This window comes from Clytia hemisphaerica, unplaced genomic scaffold (assembly GCF_902728285.1).
Source record: "Clytia hemisphaerica strain Z4C2 unplaced genomic scaffold, Clytia hemisphaerica genome assembly, whole genome shotgun sequence".
Classification (NCBI taxonomy): Eukaryota; Metazoa; Cnidaria; class Hydrozoa; order Leptothecata; family Clytiidae; genus Clytia; species Clytia hemisphaerica.
The window spans coordinates 1,426,006-1,445,873 of NW_027103551.1; the positions used below are offsets into that span (position 1 = coordinate 1,426,006).

Below are 19,868 nucleotides of genomic sequence, written 5' to 3' on the forward strand. Positions count from 1 at the left end.
GAAATTCAAGAAATACTGTCTTTCCGGCGAAAATAGGTTGTTCCGGCGATTTTTAAATAGTTCCGGCTTCAAAAATCAATTTTATTGAAAATTGAAACATGCTTGATGGTGGGCATTGCTATTAATAATATTTTTGCTATTAATAATATTTTTGAATGAAAAAACAACCAAATATTTAAGGAAAAAGTCCAATGAAAATCCAGAAAATGGCGATTTCCGGCATATTTCCGGCATTTTCGGCCGAAAAAAAATTTTTCTCAAAAATCAGACTTGGCCATCTTTTGGGCATTGTTAATACGCATCTTTGAGCCAAAAATCAGAAAAAACTAATGATAGAATCTCGAGAAAATGCCAAAAAAATAGTTTTTCCGGCATATTTCCGGCATTTTCGGCCGGAAAAAAAGGTTTTTCGAAAATCGAGCTCCGTCACTTTTTAGGTATTGTCATTTCAGTGTGCAAAATTTCATAAAAAAATATAAAGTACAGCTCGAGAAATTCAAGAAATACTGTCTTTCCGGCGAAAATAGGTTGTTCCGGCGATTTTTAAATAGTTCCGGCTTCAAAAATCAATTTATTGAGAATTGAAACATGCTTGATGGTGGGTATTGCTATTAATAATGTTTTTGAATGAAAAAACAACTAATTATAAGGAAAAAGTCCAATGAAAATCCAGAAAAACGGCGATTTCCGGCATATTTCCGGCACTTTCGGCCGGAAAAAATTTTTTCTCAAAAATCGGACTCGGTCATGTGATGAGCATTGTTAATATGCATCTTTGAGCAAAAAATCAGAAAAAACTAATGATAAAATCTCGAGAAAATGCCAAAAAAACAGTTTTTCCGGCATATTTCCAGCAAAAATTTTTTTTTTCGAAAATCGGGCTCCGTCACATTTTTGGCATTGCCATTTTGCATCATTGTGCAAAAAATCATGAAAATCTGTCAAGTATAACTCGAAAAAATGAAGGATATCTGTTTTACGATTTTTAAGGAGTTCCGGATTGAACAAATGATTTTATTGAAAATTAAATGATGCAAAGTTTTGGGTATCACCATAGAGAACCTTTTTCTGTAAAAAAACGATCAAATAAGTTGAAAAGTGTCACGGAAATACGAAAAAACGGCGATTTCCGGTTCTACAAGCCGGAAAAATTTTTTTTCGGAAAACGGTTTTCGAAACCTTTTGGCAGTACTAACGCGCCTCTATGTACAAAAAATCAGAAAAAACTAATGATAAAATCTCGAGAAAATCCCAAAAAACCGCTTTTTCCGGGACATTTCCGGCCCTGGCGACCGGAAAATTTTTTTTTTCGAAAATCGGGCTCCGTCACATTTTGGGCATTGCCATTTTGAATCATTGTGCAAAAAAATAGAAAAAACTAATGAGCCGATCCCGAGAAAAGCTGGCAACAGACGAACGGACGAACGAACGGACAAGAAGGTAGGTCCAAAAAGTGGAGTTTAAGAAATTCTGATGAAGATGAAAAAAATTAAGATGTTGTAGAAAAGTGCTATAACTTTCATTTTCACTGAAGTGAATCTTTATTTTCATCTTCGTTTTTAGGATTTTTTTAAAGACTTTTTTATTTCAAATTGTTCCACTCACAAATATCTCTCCAACGATACGTAATAGTTATCAGACAGTTGCGAGTACAATACAAGAAATATTTTACGAGTTCCGAGATTTTTTTGCACAATATTTTCCGAGCCTTTAGGCGAGGAAAATATGTAAAAAAATTCGGAACGAGTAAAATATTTCTGTATTGTACACGAGCTTGTGTCTGATAACTAGTTTATCGGTGACCCAAAAAATGCACTTTTTGTGTTAGAAAAAAGCGCAAGGCAGTTTTGTAGCAAAGTGACGTTAGATTACTGCTACCGCTACAATGCAACAACATCTTTTCATCAATTTATATTTTTACATGTAAAATACAAGATATATTGTACTCTTTTTAACCAATCAGATTGCAGATATTTTTTGGATCGTCGATAACAAATTTATAAAGATTGAAGAATTCCTTCAAAAGTTATAGGGGCCCCCCAGCGGTTTGCGTGAATGCGTGAATGGGCATTTTCGGTTGCGTGAATGCGTGAAAATTGAAAAAAAAATGCGTGAATGCGTGAATTGAAAAAACTGGCGTGAACGTGAAAATCCACTTTTTGATTGCGTGAATGCGTGAATCTGGGCTATTTTGTGCGTGAATACGTGAATTTTCCCGATTTTCCACCGATTATGTGCAGTCTTCCCGATTTTCCAATGTTTCCCCGATTTTTCCAAAAAAATTTTCCGATTTCTGAGGGTTATTGCGTGAAACTTGAGGAAAATTTGCGTGAATGCGTGAATTCCGAAAAAAAATTGCGTGATTGCGTGAATTGAGGGTACTCTGGGGGGACCTCGTTATAGGTAAAAGAAAAAAGAGTGCACACTTATCGTGAACAGACTTTAGAGGAGATTCGAAGAAAAATGAGGAGGATTATTAGAGAGGAAGAGTGCACACCTACTAAGTGCCCCCACATTATGGTCTTGATTGACTGATAAGGATGACGCACGTGTATTAAACTTTTGAATAAGTAAATTAATAATAATGAGAAAAAAAATTAAAAAAAAATAAAATAAAAGAAATAAATATCATTATCAAATTCTTGTAGTTATTACTAATTACCAATTTCGTCATAATTTCCTTACAAAATGTACACGTTTGTTATAAGAACAAGTAAAGAACATTTCAAGGCTTTGTGGGCTCTAAACCACCCAATTCTTTAGGAAGATACTCTAATACAGTAATCATAAAATGGAATAATTAAGAACATTTGAAGAATTTTTAGGCTCAAATTTCAAAAAAGTTAAGAGCATCCAAAGGCTTCAAAAATTTTGGATACTCTTATAAAAAAACGTGTAAAGGAAAAGTACTTTCCTGACACTTGTATTCATGGAAAAGATTTACTATGAAAGTAACGTACATTTTTAATTCACAAAACAGGTTTTACAGGAGTTAAGTACATGAGTTTTTATCTTTGGATTAGAATCTTAGAATAAAAAAAAAGTCCCCAGAAATGTTCTTAGAGTTTGATTGAATGCGTAATACAGTAATTTCAAGGATATAAACATCGTGTACCTTCTTATCCTGTTCACTAGACGATGAAAAGATGTCGAGCGCATAAGACACTAAACAAGGTCTTTGAGCGAAAGGCTGGACTCAAGTAAGAAGGCAAATGAAAGGATCAAGTGGAAATATATGACGATATCATTGATTTCAGGTTGAAGAATTGTGTGTTTAACTGTCTCTGGCAAACGTTTGATCGGCGTACTGTCATACAAGATGTCTGCAGGCACAATATGGGAGAAAGGTCTTTGTTATGCTGGTCTAAGGATGGAGGGTAATCAATTTGTGTCGTGCAGTACTAGTACTGACAGTATTGGCGGTGGTGGAGAAACATCTTTTATACTAAAATTGGTAATAGGTCTGGTATCAAGCGGAATACTACTCACATGTTGTTGTTATTGTTGTTGCAGAGGGCGTAGAGGGCGTGGAAAAGAAGCAAACTGCCTTTGTTTGTTGATTTCTTTACCCTTTCTACCGATCATCTGGCTTTATTATTTATATCAGCGCTACAAAAGAACTGTCACGCGTAATATTAATTTGTGTTGTACTGTTGTAAGACCCGAGGGTAATAGATTATATCCACCAGTAACGCACACTAAAAAGAAGCGTGGAAATGAAGGATTTTCGTGGTTTGCGCATAGTTATATGGCTTGCTTGATACAATGGGGCTGGTGTAAACTCAATTTTACCAAAGATATTCATAGAGATGATATCTCGGTAGCTGTTCAAAGGTACGGTGAACGAAAACCAAATGAATGGGAAGAAATGGTCAAACAAATTCAAGAAAATGTTCACCTTAATTTCCTGATTGAATATTTGAATCGAAAAGAACCAAAATTTTATTTCCGGATCCTACCTTCCGGAAGTATCCGAGAAAAATTTGGCTTCCCTGTTCCGTCAACGTCAGTTTTAGCTAGTGACTATGATTTGATGCTTGTTCCGGATGGCATCTATGTTTATGATGCGGATACCGAGACAGTTGGTGACAAGTTAGAATCTTTCACTACCGAAGATATCAAAGAGAAGAAAAACCCAGAAATCTCTGAAGAAAAGAGAGAAACAGGATTTTTATGGTTAAAACTATCGGAAAGAGCACCAAATGTTTGGAAAAAGTTATGTTTTGAAAGAATGACGGAAAATGGAGGTAAGTGATTAATAAAGTTGAGTCTCCATAATATCTTTAACTCGAATACTTTTTGCTAGCAATACTTTTGCCCTTGGGTTAAATGTTTAATGATTAAAAGAATAAACCAGAGGCTTCATTTTGTTTTGTTAAAAACTTTATTCGACCTTACAGTATATGGCCCCCAAAACGTAGGTTTTGCCTTAATGAGCCATTTTTGTACTTTAGAACCTGGGAAAGAGTCCGAAAAAAGAAAAATACCAAGATATCATTTTTAACATGGCTAATTTTTCTCCTCCTTTTTTTTCAAAAATTATCTGGTATAGTGGTATATTATCTTTTTAGTGATTATATTATCTTTTTAGTGATATATTATCTTTTTAGTGGTATATTATCTTTTTAGTGGTATATTACCTTTTAGTGGTATATTATCTTTACAGTGGTATATTATCTTTTAGTGGTATATTACCTTTCACAACTGGCAGTTTTGGATATAATCATGCAACAAATAGGCAAAAAAGAGTTTCTGAAACAACTCAAAGATCGTTTACACCACCTCAACAAAGAAGATAATGAAGAGATTTTCGAAATTGATGAAAATCTCGCTGGTACTCAATCATGTAAATACACAGTACGAAGCGAACGAACAGGACCTGCTTTGAATATATCAATCACTGAAAAACAAAAGAAAAAAAGAATACCTTTTTATTCTGGTAGTGTTGTGTGCAACGCCATTTTGGACGTTGATTTCACTATTGCGTTGGCTTGTCCCAATTTTCCAAATGCTGCTCAGTGTAAGTTGTGAAAACTTTTCCTTTTCTTCTTAATTCTGTGAGCATGAGTCTATAAGGATTCGAAAATATAGGAAGTAAACATGAAACACTGTGAAAAAAAAAACGAATTACATAAAAAAGGTGAAGTATTCGTAATTATGGGGTTGTATTCTATTAAGAGTTAGTTCATGTGATGTTTCCAGTTCACCCAAATAAGAATTATACGCATGTGTAATTTGTCGTTCTTTTAAACCACATGTGTAGTTAATTCCCATGGTAAACAAAGAGAAATGAGACTTTCGATCGGGATTGTGGACGACGAAATATAACATTTGTCGTTTTTATTAGTTATTTGTCGTTCTTTTTAGATGGTCTGGAAACGTTACATGGACAGCCTCTAAGAGCCTTTCTAATAGAAGCGTGATGGTTTAACCAGGACTGGAAAATTAGAAGAAAAAAAATTTTTCACTTTGATACCAATCAAACCAATCAATCAAAAATGGCTGCTAGGACAATGTCTCCTCCCTAGCACCACACAGCTATTTTCGAATAAAAAATAATGATAATAAACCAGCTGCGCTGGAAGCTCCGGCTTAAGAGATTAAAAGATGTGAAAGATGAGCTTGTTGAGTTAGTTGTGTTAGAACGTTGCCCACAAACTACTAATCAAAACAGATCAGAAAGCAAAGTAATAATTCTATTGCAGAGCGAGTATGAGAAATAATCTTAACAAATAAATAAACCAGCTGGAAGTTTAGCTCTTCTAAGTGATTACACATGCACTTTCTTGCCTAAAGAACCAACCCCACCCCCCGCCCACTCATCCTCCACTAAAAAGTTCAAAATTGGAGCTAAAGGAGATAAACATTTAGAAGTGAATATTTCCAAGTTCTTATAATTTTTTTTTTCTAAACTTGCCAATAGCGAAGCCATGATGCGCTGTTGATTTGATTGTCCGGATACAATTTTGGGGAGAAAAATAGCCTAAATTAGAGGCCACGGCTTTTAGCTAAGCATTATTTTTTCTGTTGGGATAATACTTGGAGGAGAGTAGGATAAACCAAATAAAATGGTACAATTGTGTGTATGTAATAAATAGTGGTATATTTGGAAAAAACCTGTTTCGGGTTTGAAAAATCTTTCAAAGGAATGGTCGCCCCAGCCAATGAAATTACGACAAAGTCCAAAAAATATAATTTTCAGTTATAACACTGAAAATTTCTCTGATCTTGTTCAAATTTACACAGGAATTGTGTTTTAGTATCCTTTACTGAATTCTCATAGTGATATGTTTGTAAAAAATCTGTGTCGGGTTTGAAAAATCAAAAGTAACGGTCGCCAGCCGCGATGAAATTACGACAAAGTCCAAAAACGATCATTTTCAGCTATAACACTGTGAAAATTTCTCCAATCTTGTTCAAATGTTCACAGGAATTGTGTTTTAGTATCCTTTACTGAATTCTCATAGTGATATGTTTGTAAAAAATCTGTGTCGGGTTTGAAAAATCAAAAGGAACGGTCGCCAGCCGCAATGAAATTACGACAAAGTCCAGAAACGATCATTTTCAGTCATAACACTGAAAATTTCTCCAATCTTGTTCAAATTTACACAGGAATTGTGTTTTAGTATCCTTTATTGAATCCTCATAGTGATATGTTTGTAAAAAATCTGTGTCGGGTTTGAAAAATCAAAAGGAACGGTCGCAAGCCGCGATGAAATTACGACAAAGACCAAAAACGACCATTTTCAGCCATAATACTGTGAAAATTTCTCCATTCTTGTTCAAACTTACACAGGAATTGTGTTTTAGTATCCTTTATTGAATCCCCATAGTGACATGTTTGCAAAAAATATGTGTCAGGTTTGAAGAATCAAAAGGAACGGTCACCAGTCAACAATAATGATGAATACAAAACAGGATCATTTTCAGCCATAAACATAACACCACAAAAACTACTCAGATTGTTTTCAAATTTGCACTGTAATGTTGTAATTTATGTTGTAATAATGTGTAACCCGGCACTATGTTATGGTTTTGTTATAGCCATATGCAAGATTTTTAAGAACTCGATCAGCTGACGATTCATGGCCAAAATTTCTCCAAAGTCTTTCCACATTGTTAGAGAGCCAGTATGCATCAAACTTCTCATAAATCATGTTCAAAACATCATGAATAATGATGAAAATGATCGATTTTTCACTGAGATTTGCCAGTATTTGCTTCACAGTCAGCTAGTCCACTCTCGGCAGCCATCTTTTTCTTAAATACTTTCGGCCAATCAAATCAGATAATCCGTTTTTATTAGATCGGGATAGATCATCGGATTAGATAAACAAACCAAAAATGTCTTGACCGTCGTCGTCGTCGTCGTCTGACGAGAGAGAATTTAAGGCTCCTAGGCCGGAGCAATAATCATGTTGAAGCCAAATAACTCATTCTTCCTTTTTAGTTTTTCTAAAACGTTGGGAAGATGAGACGAAGGGCAAACGATGGCCAGAAGATGAAAAAGCTTTCGAGAATATAAAGAAACTTGGATGTCATGTTGTACCTAAACCTTCGAAGAAATATTTAGCAACTTTCCAACAAGGTAAGATCCAACAGATACTTCTTACTATGTAAACAATATATTTGAACTTTCTCAGCAATAACAATTTTTCTGGATTTTTAATGTGTGCATTTTCATTTTTGAAGAAAAGTAACTTATATAAACGAAAAGAGGACAGAATTTTTAGTCTCTAAATATTCCATCCTTTGAAATCGACAAGGTTTGGTTGCGTCGCATAAAAGATGTCACGGGTCCTAAAGGGTTCGCCCCTTACTATTTCTAAAATGACCAATGATTACCAACAACTATCATTATGTTTGTTAATCTATAATGTCACTCCGTAGCCCTTATTTCCAACTAAATATACTGTTGCATAGAAATCATTGGTCCCTGAAAAAATCTTTCTTCATCAATTTATAGAACAAAGTTCAGAGAATTACCTTGGTGCAAGTGCAGTATTGGAATGGAGATATTCATTTTCACAAGCTGAGATGCTTCTAGCTGATCATGTGCCTGAGACCGCACGAACAAGTTATATGGCTTTCAAAGCTGTTATCAAGACACATATCAATCGTTCAAGAAAGCGTTTCGTCAAGGATGATGGTAAGAGTTATGAAAAACCTAGAAAACCTATACCATCTTATGTTTTGAAGACCATTCTTCTTTATGAGCTGGAAAATAACGGCCGTCCGACTGAAGGGACTGAAGGCAAATTTTTCTGGGCCTTGTTCAATTCCCTAAAGGATAAAGTCATTAAAGAATCTTGCGAACATTACTGGATCGAAGCCAATTTGTTTGTAGAAATGGCAGAAGACGATTTCACATACTTTAAGGAGAGGTTGGAGGAGATTGAAAAAGACCCAGGAAAGTATATCGCATCGAACTGGCTTGAATGGAATAGATATGTTGCTGGAAAGTGTTGTTCTTCTTGCTTCGAGCAAGATTATGAACAGCAGTATGTGGTCAACGTAGATCCGATACAAACTTATGAAGGTTTCAAGGTTTTTGAACAGCGAATCGATAAGATTGATGACGAAAATCAAAATTACAAAGACATCGCGGTTGAAATTTATTGATAAATCAATTAACAGTCAACCGTAAACAAAACAATAACATACTGTGAAATTTCACACCTTGAGCATAATCACATCTGTGATAGTAAGATGTCATAAAAATTGACACATTTTCAGTATATAATTTTATTTAATCATACCACATATATCCTTTTAACCGTAATTTATTGATTATTTAGGAAAATAAAGACCTTTTAAAACTCTAGGAACCATTTTCTAAAGACGATTTTAGTTTACAATTCAACTTTTGCTCACTTAATCATCATGGATCCAAAAACTTTGATATCTCATCTGCCTTAAAAACTGTCTGAAGTTTTTTCGTGGTCACCCAGCCTTGACATATGAAAAATGAAATTAAGTTTTTCATAATATGGTGGTCAAATTTCAACTAATACAAGCCAGAGGAATGTAAAGAGAAACAGCTTTTCTGATTACTCAAAGTTCAACGATCACTTCTTTTGAAAATTCAATTTTAAAAACGCTGATTAGGTCATTAAATGAAAGTCAAGAAAAGACGGCTCGCCATACAAATCGGACGGTTTCTACATGATTTGACGATAAAAATGAAAATTTGTTTTTCCTTTTTCACCGATTACTAGCTCAATTTTTAGGAGTGAGGAGCAATTTTTTTACCAATGTATAGCAAAAGAAATTCTTAACGCAATGATATTAAATTGATTCTTGTAAAACTGTCAGGAATCGAGTAAAATCAAGATGAATAATCGAGCTCTAGATTTTCATATAATGGTGCGGTCATGATGCGGTTACATCAGTAGAATCGCTAGGAAATTCTGAGCAAGAAGATATAGGTACCTTTTCGTATAGGAGAGGTGTACCCAAAATATAAGCCCTAAAAGTTTGCACATAATCAGGCTTGAAACAAAAGAATTTTATCCCAACAAAAGAAACCTATTAACTTGACATAAACTCCCTTAAGGGCAAGAGACCTGGTATATAGCGTGCCGTTTTTCAATTGTTTTCAAGAAACTGTTTTTCCATCTCTTTACATTCCTCTGTACAAGCAAAGGAAGAAAGTTTTCATTTTGGTCAATTTTTATAGTGCATCGGCGTAACAGATTCTCACTAGCCTACTTATTGGTAAAAGAATTATTTAAATAATTTAATTATTCTAGTACATTTAATACTTCTTTTCTCTTAAAATTTCAAAATAACATTATATAATAGGGTAATAACTTTTTGAACAAACAAGTTGTACAATTTGTACTCAAGTATTTAAATTTCAAGTTATTGTAATTTATTTTATAATCTTCTTTATGACGTGATCAGCAATTATTTTCTTGAACTAATTCTATCAAACCCGCAATAGCTGATTGAAAGCCTGCATTATAATCAACGGTGACTTCATTTTTTACGTAATCACTTCTTTTATCTGTGTAACGATCATTTGCATCTGGTCCACCAACAAGAGCTCCATATAAGATCTGAGGATTGGGTGATGATGAGAACAGGTTGTCCCAACTGCAAGGACCGTTGACTGGACACGAGCTACTTCTATGGTGGGGTTGCTGTGGTGGATTTGTACCAAAGCCAACAACATAACTCCTTCCTGCATCTCCAAGTATGTAGTGGATTTGGCTGCGAGCAAATTCATTGTAGAACTCTGCATCAGCCATTGTTGAAGCGACACGTGCAAGAAAAGCCAAATTTGCAGCATGTCTAAGTGCTCCCCACTTTTGAACAAAGAATAGCCCTTTTGCTGTTTTCTTTGGTTGTTCTAAAACTGATTTGAGGTTTGCAAGGTAATCTTTATCAGATGATACATCCAATTGTTGTGCAAGAACTTGTACCCCATGCCATTTGTTATCCCATGAGAATTCACCAGGGCTTTCAGTGGACGCATCGTTGTCAAACTCTTTGAGGAAGTTGTCTTTGTAGGTTGCATCTCCAGTTGCTCGAAACAACCATAAAGATGCCCAAGCTAACTCGTCTTTGTATCCATTGTGACTTTTGTAGAACTCGGCTGCATCTGGTATTGATTCGTGGTAGTGTCCTCTAAAATCCATTGCAAAAAAATATAGTTCCTCGGCATGCTGCAATAAAATATCTGAATATTCAGTATCTACATCTTTGAACACCAGCGAACTTGCAGCTAAAGCAGCAGCAGTTTCACCAGCAAGGTCAGATCCTGGCATGTTTTCATCGATAGAATAAACTGGTCTTACAAGCTTCATATCCTCAGGTCTGCCCCAGTATGAATGATCTATATCCCCATCACCAACTTGTCCATATAATTTGTTAGGTTCTGGATGGCATTTGATGAAGTAATCAGTTCCCCATTTGATGGCTTTCAATCCATATTCATATTGCCCTGATGAAGTGTAACCTTTCTTGAATTCCAACATTCCCCATGCAAGATTTGTGATGGTGGCAGCCATTGGGAAACCAAATTTGACATAATCTCCTGCATCAAAGTAACCCCCTGTCAAATCTTTACCAGCAATTACCCCATCCGTCAAAGTTGAGTCATGTCTCCATTTAACTCTTTGGTCTTCAGGTAACTTGCCTGATCTTTGAGCTTCATAGAAGAGAAGAGATTTTTCAAGAACCTCTGCATAATTGTACTTTGGTGCACATTGAGTTGTGGTGGTTGTTGCTGTTGTAGTAGTCGTTGTTGTAGTTGGAGTGGTCGTTGTTGTAGTTGGAGTGGTCGTTGTTGTAGTAGGAGTGGTTGTTGTTGTGGAAGGAGTGGTTGACGTGGTTGTTGTTGTAGTTGGAGTGGTTGTTGTTGTGGAAGGAGTGGTAGTTGTTGTAGTTGGAGTGGTTGTTGTTGTGGAAGGAGTTGTAGTTGTTGTGGTTGGAGTGGTAGATTTCTTTGTTGTAGGATTATTTGTTGTTGGGCGCCTCGTTGTCTTTACTGTTGTGTATCTCTTAGTTGTTTTCAGAGTAGGCTTTCGAGTTGTCTTTTGTGTTGTGGCACGTGTTGTCTTTTGGGTTGTGGCTCGAGTTGCCTTCAGTGTTGTGGCACGTGTTGTTTTCTGAGTTGTGGCTCGAGTTGTCTTTTGGGTTGTGGTTCGTGTTGTTTTCTGAGTCGTGGCTCGAGTTGTCTTCTGTGTTACGGCTGGAGTTGTAGGTTTCCTTGTGGTTACATGAGCAGTATCACATATCTTCTCTCCCGTATCTGTTCTTGTTCCACAAAATTGAGCGCAGACGATATGATTCCTTCCTTGTCTGTTCTTGAACACAACAAAATACGACATTTCGAACGGACTTTGTCCATTAAGGATTTTATTCCACGCTACTGCAGTCAATATTGTATTCGATTTTCCACTTGATCCTTTCCATCCTTTGGTGACAACAGTTTCAAAGTCACGAATCAGTGGTTGAGCAAATTCAATCTCCAGTCTCCAGTTCCTGAGGCGATAGTTGAAATTTGGTTTAAGAACACCATTGGTTTTCCAGCCACCATTGGCAGCCCATTCATTTTGAAATTTATAATTGTAATTGTTTAGACAAGCAGCGTTAACCAAAGAGCTAAACAAACATAGTCCTGTGACTAATAAGAGAAAAGTCTTCAGCAGCATAACGAAGCCTTTATAATGCGTATGATTTCTACTCAGCTAGTTTGTTGAATGAAGGATTTCAAATGTCTTCAAGTGTCTTTATATATTGGACAAATTACCTCAGGTGTTTGAAAATACATAAGAAAAAAGTTAAGTTACTATTTAGAGTCCAAAAACTAATAGACTTCGTATGTTATTTTTTTTTTTTGACATAATGGTAATAATTATATAACATACACGTTCCTCTCTGAAGGATAGGGGGTAAATAAATAAGACTCTACAAATTATAGGCATACCAAGCTGAACTATAGAATATCTTTTTTTAATTCTTTGTGAAAATATTTATTTTGCAATAGTTAGCTAAAGGTGTCTAATAATAAGTTCTTGTTTTTTCTTTTAAAAAGGTGCTATGTTAACCTAAACTTTTTTCAAAGTTTGTTGTAAAAAAAAAAAAATGTTTTAGAAGATTTTATTTCATGTTAAAAGTTTAAAATTGTTATACTGTCATTATGTCGCCTATCAATAAATATAAATTCTTCAATGTACCTCTGCCCCATTTTTGAAGACTTTAAACTTCAAATTAGCACGTGCCATAGAAAATAAGTAAGTAATATTGTCGCTAGTGGGAGTGGAAAATTACACTCTAATTTGTTGTCCCTGCTTAAAATAATGAAATTAACAAATCCTCACTACCACCCCACTGAATTATTTGACTTTGAAATAATAGAATTCAAATCTCCAGCCATAAAAAAAATAAGGAAATATAAAAATCCCCAATGAGTTTTAGTCTGTTATTGGCTGAAAAAATCATAACAGATCTGTAATAAGGGGGATGTGCTATCAAATATATTCAAAAATTAGACTAAAAACATTACTCAGGGAGCTCAATAGTGCTAGAATCAGTAGCAGATAATTTGAAAGAGGAATTTGATGCAGTCTAAAGACCTTAAATTACAAAATATGTTATATTAATTCAGAGATTGTTTCAACTGAACAAAAAAAATCCAATTATTAATAGGTACAATGAAACAGATCAGAACCTGACAGAATCTATATTCCCATTATGCTTCTTTCAATGCCATGAGATCGAAAACCATAGTTTGTTAATTAAAAATTTTATCGTTAATTTTTCTAAAAATCTACAAAAGTCATGAAAATGTCATAAAAATAATCTGTATACAATGAGAAAAGTTAAGATAAAAACAGTCATTCAATCATGTTTAATTTTTTTTGGTTCAAGCTATGATTAATGGTTAATGTTAAATCAACAATTTAATCAATTAAACCAATAAAAAAGTGAGTTACCTGAACCAAGGTTTTGCAATTTTTGACAATACTCTAGAATTTGCTTAGTCATCCTTGCTCCGAGATACGTCAACCACAGAATGAATCTATTCTGCTTGAATGTATACCTTTTTTGCTCAACCATAAGAAAATTATAAATTAATTTGGTTATAGTATATAAAACTCACAAAAATCATTAAGATTGCTATTAGCCTCTATTGATTTATTATATTATATTATACTATTTTATTATATTCTATACTCGATTTATGAAAGTCGATGGCATCATCTATTCAGCCGAAATGGATTTTTGCCTATTTCTATATTAATTAGGAGAAACTAGCAACACTATTGAAAAAGACTTTTCAAAAATAAATAAAAAGCTATTAAGGGCTTTTTTTATAAAAACAACCCACTATCAGAAAAATGCACAGCTTATTAATGATAAGTGTTTCTAAAAAACTCAAACCATCGTGCTCCACCGTGACATGGTCATTTCTTAAAAAAATAATAGTATATAGAAATAATAATTTGGCTAAGAACATTGATCTATGCTTATAAATATTGATTCGTAGTTAAAATAATGAAAGTTATTTTTTCAATACTGGAGGTTTCATGTTTTTACAAACAATCCTCAGTTGAAAATAATTTTTTTTTTAAACTAGAGTTCCGTTGCTCTTACAAAAAATAACATTGCAGGGTCTTCGTCAAAAATTGACGTCATTTTAGTCCTTGATGTCGTGAACTTTTAAAGTGAACTTGTTCACATGTTTGCTTTACACGATTCTTATAGAAAAAGATTTGTTTTACAGCCAAAAAATTATTAATGAAAATCTGCTTAAGGGCAGATCCTACTGAGTAAATTGAAAGCGTTTGGTATTGATGGAAAACTCCTAACTTGGATAAATTCATTCCTGAAGAATCGCAAACAAGTGGTTGTTGTTGAAGGTGCCTCATCTGAACCAGTTCTGTCTGGGGTTACTCAAGGATCAGTTTTAGGACCACTTATATTTATCATTATGATCAGTGATATTGATGAAAACATAGGATATTCTTCATTATCAAGTTTTGCAGACGACACTATGATAAAAAAGGCTATAGAAAGCATATTTGACACTTTCATACTCCAAGCAGACCTAAACCGATTATATAAATGGTCTGAAGTCAACGACATGAAGCTCAATGGAAAGACATTTGAACATCTACACTATGGGAAGCAGTACAAGATTAACTCCTACATCACAGAACAATCAAAAATTATCAAAGAGAAAAGAAAATTGTCAATGACTTGGGCATGATGATATCAAACGAAACAAACTACATCAATAGAGTGATCAAAATTGCAACTCGGCTTGTGGGATGGATCATGCGAACCTTCAAATCCAGAGATCAAGAAGTAATGCTTACACTGTGGAAATCACTTGTCATCCCCCATCTCGATTATTGCTCCCAACTATGGAATCCACTGGAAAAAGGGATTATCTAATCAATTGAACAAAGGTCTTTCACAAGACAAATCAAGTGTCTCAAGAATATACAGTAAACTACTGGGAAATACTAAAGACCCTGAAGTTGTAACACCAAATATTGGCGGAGTTTGGAGGTGGAGACAGAGACATTTTGTGGTACACAAAGCCTAGACAGTGGAGAAAGTGCAATATTCCATAAGCGGAACACCTACCAAAGTCGAATATAACACCATCTCCATAATTGTCTGCCCAGCCAAGCTGTTTAATTGTCTGCCAAAAGCAATAAGAAAACTTACTGATAAATTTCTGGGTATGGTCCCTGATTAACCTCTAGTTTCAGGTTACACTGTCATGAGGCAAGCTGAAACAAACACAATGGCTGTCATGGCACCCTTTACCGAGATAGGTGGTCTCAATATTTAGAAAAATTTATTTCAAGTAACCTTCAAGTAAGTAGAGAGCCAACTTTTACCTATTCATGCAAAAAAAGAGAAAAAATTAATTAGTTATTAATTGGTGATCCAATCAGATCTAATTTTCACCAAGTCCAAAAAAAACCCTATTTTTAGCCATTTTTTGGCTGAAATTTACTTTAAAATTTTTTTTTTCACAAATTGAGCTCTGTCACATTTTGGCCACCACCATTTTGCACCTCTGTACCAAAAATTAATGGATTTGGCTTTTGGAATTGTCACCCAAAGTCAATCCAATAAAAACAACATTGGCCCTAGGCTGCTAGTAAAAATGGGTTTTCAGATCTTATTCTGAAAACCCTAATCAATTTTAACCCTAACAAGCCCATTTTTGCCTGCGTAACCTTTTAGGGAAAGTTGTTTTTTTAGCTTTTCTGAAGTTCTGTCTAACAGAAATTTTAATATGTTCTTTCCATTTATGATATTATACCAGCCTGGAAATTTTTTCCCAAAAAGATATTGGTAGTGTTAGAAGCTGAAAATTGACTTTCCCTAACCCTTCCCAGTGCAGGCAAAAACACATTTTACCTCCAAAACAATTTTATACACAACCATGGAGCGCACATTTCTCCAGGCCATTTCTGAGAAGTTGGAATTAAGGAAAGTAGAGTTCTTCTGGAGAGCAATATCCCAAAAAAGAAGCAAGTTTTGTTTTCGAAACTAAAGTTCAGTTAGGAACATTTGGCGAGTTCCTGTACGCGGCCGTAGTCAAAAGAATCATAACATCACTCATTAAAAAATGGCGTTTGTGTCTTTTCGCACCTTTTTAAGCCTAGACGATGTAGCAAACATAGTATGTAAGTATAAGCACACTGTGCTTTTAATTGGCTGAAATTTTTTTTTGCGTCAGAAAAACTTTTTCAAACTTTGAGCAATGATTGACCAAGCTGTTACAATGAAAATTATCCAGCGCACTTTTTATCTTCTTACCTTGTTCCTTTTCAATGAGGCACTCGAAGTTTACTGAAGGTAAGCACATAAGATATTCTTATAATTAATGATATTCATTGAAACACGCTTCGTTGTGCGCTGCGGTGGAGTGCATGACGTAACTAGCGCGGCAACTAACTCGCCTTCTGCTGGAAGATCATATTGGGCGTTTTGGCGTTACCACCCTCGAAGCAGCAGGTGCCTTTGTTTTTCCGCAACTCTTTCCACCATTTAAGATGTAGATGGCCTTAACAATAGATCCAAAAGAGCGCCATAATCTTGGAAGATAATTTGTTTTGGTCTCCGGCTTTGGGAAGTAGCAATGTTCTTGGTTGTTTTCGATGGAAAATGGTAAGAAACTTAAGTTTACTAGTGTCATTTAGTTTTTGCTGGCTTATAGAATGGCGGGATCCTGGATGGTTTCCCTACCTAACTGAAGTTGTTGGGCATCATCAATCACACTAAGCACACTAGCCATTTTATACTGATAAACATCTATAAGATTAGAAGAAAGAAGTAAAATCTCACCTCACTGATCTGATTAAAGCATACTCTTGAATTATATCCTCCATTAGATTAGAATTTTATCCTGGTTTTCCACAGTTTTCCGTTTTCCACACGTGTTGATTTTTTTCCCGCGCTCAAAATTAAGATCAGCTACTTCCAATCCATTTTCGAATCATAACACAACGAGGCTCGGAAATCCCGAGCTTATTTCCACCGAGTCAAAAAACCGGGTTATACGAAAAAACCCGAGTTATGACGTCATTTGTGAAAAATTATTACGTTGATTCTACCATGAGGTAATAAAGATATAGATGGAGAGAAAACGTCTCGGTAATGACCTGAATGGTCGTTGAAATCTTTTATAAATCTATTCAAAGCGGCTTTTCTTTGATGTACCCTCAGGTGAGTTAAGGCAAGTTCCAAACATATTTTGCGTGACGCGCACCGCAATCAACGTCAACAACCAACGTCTCCAGTCAAAATTTACCGTGAAAAGCACAGCTCAAAATCATATATTTACGCTGTGCCGACGAATCGAGATTCTATTCATCGCGCAATCAGCGAAGACAAAAGTAACCATGACGACCATCCAAGATCTTGGATGAGCGTCATAGTCGATATTTTTATTCCCGTCGTTGAAAACACAACTTACAAAAAGTCATCAATGCTTTGTAAAAAGAGTCAGTGATAGAGAATCATAACATAAAGTCTGTCTATTATTTCGATTCAATTAAAGTGACATTTCCATAATTAAAAGTTTAGTAATTACTGTTATACATTTGGGGATCATGTAAAAGATTTCTTTCGAAATAAACTCATTTCAACTACACTTGGAGGTTTCTGGGGAATTCGTAAATAGTAAACTGCATACTGATACAGTCTGCTAGACATTAATATGGTAATATTTGCTCTTCATCTTTGATTTTTTCTACAGTGATGAGATTGACACATGCGCGATAAAATTTCTATTATTTGTCTTCAGAGGTTACTATTTTTTTTGAAAACTTAACCTCTGATACTCAGGGTAGTCAAAATTTGGTGTCGATTGCATTAATAGACTTGAAGTTATCGCTGTTTTCAATAATGACGTCATTTGAATCTTACTTATGACGTGTTTTTTCGATATATTTCATAACGTCAAAATCAGTTTTTGGTCGATATCTAGACGATCCTATCGTCTACACAAGATCACTAAAAAGGGAATAGTTTAGGAGAGGCGTGATAAATTCGGGTGGAGTAAGCAGTGGCGGAGATTTTTACAGTGTTCCAAAACTCTACCACCACTTTTTTCCCTTAAACCGCCCTGACGCCCTAACTCTTTTTCGCATTTACTTTAAACGGACGATAGCATCGTCTAGTCGATATCTTGAGATTGGCTTAATTTAAATTTTCGGCCCAGCACTTTCCGAAATCCTCTCCTTGATACGCTTCTTTTGAGCTATATACGAAAGTTAAGGAACAATGGGAAGCGGTGCACGTCACGCAAAATATGTTTGAGACTTGCCTTAACTCACCTGAGGCCATCATTGGAAGCAAAAGTGAGAATTTTATCCTGATTGAAATAAACATATTTATTATACAAAAAGTTCTTGTTCAAACGCGATACAAAAATAATTTTCTCAAAGTAAGGTTACAATAGTTCTATGATTTCATATCGATGTATTTTTGGGCGAACACTGTGCTAATTTTGAGAGTTTCACTTCAGCACTTTTCCTTGAAAATTTTAAAAGGGAGATGGATTCAAATTCTGATGGATGCTTAATTAAAAGGTTACCTAATCGTAATATAGAATTCTTTATGAAATCAGGGATATGTTATAGCGGAGCTGGATGAAGGACGAGAATTCCTTAGCAGATTGCTGCTTTGTCTTTTCTAATTGTAAACTGTTCATAATAGAAATCCATCTCTGTCCCCTTGAGTGTTCTGTTTTTATAAGAAAAATGAAGCAGACAAAGTAGTCATGCAGTACGTTTGCATATATATTTTGCTATGATGTTCCCGCTTTTCATCAAAATAATATTTGCAAAATATACCCCAAAAGCTTCTTTGTAAATGAAATCTAATTTTATCAGCGTGTGTTATGAATTTGAGAAGCTTTCATGATTTCTCTTTAAAAATTTCGGATGTAAATATTTTGACAAATATTGTTTCAATTGACTTGAATTTTTTTCCATAATCAGACATACCGACTTGCTATCTGAAAATATCAGTTAGAGAGTGAGGCACCCCGCGGTGTAGCGCGGTATTTCAAATGAAAAAGAGCTATTTATAATCTTACAGAAAAAATTTCTTATAACTTTACTAATGAAAACAATTTTTTTCATTTTTTTTAATTGTCATTCACCAATGTTTTACAGACCCTCCAAACCCTCTTGATAATTAAAAGTTTTTAATCGTGAACAATAAATGCAGCAGCAGAATCATTGGCTAAAAAGAAATCCAAATTTCACGAATTTGTAAATTAAAAAGTTTAATTTCATATCAAATTTTAGTGTCAGGGGCAGAGATAGAACAAGGCTTTTTCAAATGTGCGTTATCCAGCTCCGCAATAGAGTTATTAAAAATCCAACATCTTTTTATTCAGTTTTTTATGAACTTAAATATTCCCATGAGTGCACACAAAATTGATCATTTTTTCCCATTGCAACCAAGGAGCCGTTTGCTTCCGATGATTAGGTACAATTAAATAAAAAGGAGTTAATTCTCCATCTATTTCTTATTACCTCCAGGATTCTACATGAAATAAAAATATACAGTAGACTCCCTGTTATTCGAAGCTCCAGGGGGGAGGGTGGGTGGGTAAGAATTTACTTCTTCGAATAACCGGTAGCTCGAATATCTTATCGGCCCTTACACCGGCCCTTATTATCGGCGTTATTTTTTGGCTCGTGGCGTAATAAGGACCGCAATTTTAACCTAAATGCGGCGTTAATTTCTTATCATTATTTCTCAACTTAATTAAAGGATTTTAGGTATGATTCGAAGCCGAAAATTATCCATTGTTTCACTCCATATATTTAAAACATCAGTGAAATATTTAATTTATTTGAAAATCTGTGATTTTC

At 34.8% G+C, this 19,868-nt stretch overlaps 2 protein-coding genes and 1 long non-coding RNA gene across 3 annotated transcripts in view; 1 reads left to right on the forward strand and 2 right to left on the reverse strand.

Moving 5' to 3' along the window:
• The window catches only part of LOC136800222 (uncharacterized), a 68,384-nt gene extending 51,460 nt beyond the window's left edge, over positions 1 to 16,924 (reverse strand). Inside the window, exons 1-2 of the long non-coding RNA XR_010845684.1 lie at positions 16,825 to 16,924; positions 4,928 to 5,069 (exon numbers count right to left, since the gene is read on the reverse strand). This is a non-coding gene — a long non-coding RNA (uncharacterized lncRNA). The remainder of the gene's footprint in view (positions 1 to 4,927; positions 5,070 to 16,824) is intronic.
• On the forward strand, positions 3,062 to 8,864 carry LOC136800218 (cyclic GMP-AMP synthase-like receptor 1). Its single transcript, XM_067056839.1, has 4 exons — positions 3,062 to 4,247; positions 4,685 to 5,020; positions 7,451 to 7,588; positions 7,967 to 8,864. The coding sequence occupies exons 1-4, from the start codon at positions 3,320 to 3,322 to the stop codon at positions 8,620 to 8,622; spliced, it is 2,058 nt and encodes a 685-aa protein (XP_066912940.1). The 5' UTR covers positions 3,062 to 3,319; the 3' UTR covers positions 8,623 to 8,864.
• On the reverse strand, positions 9,564 to 12,205 carry LOC136800216 (uncharacterized). The gene has a single exon (XM_067056836.1). It carries the CDS (start codon positions 12,159 to 12,161, stop codon positions 9,903 to 9,905), a length of 2,259 nt encoding a protein of 752 aa, XP_066912937.1. The 5' UTR covers positions 12,162 to 12,205; the 3' UTR covers positions 9,564 to 9,902.
• Positions 16,925 to 19,868: the final 2,944 nt, after the last annotated feature.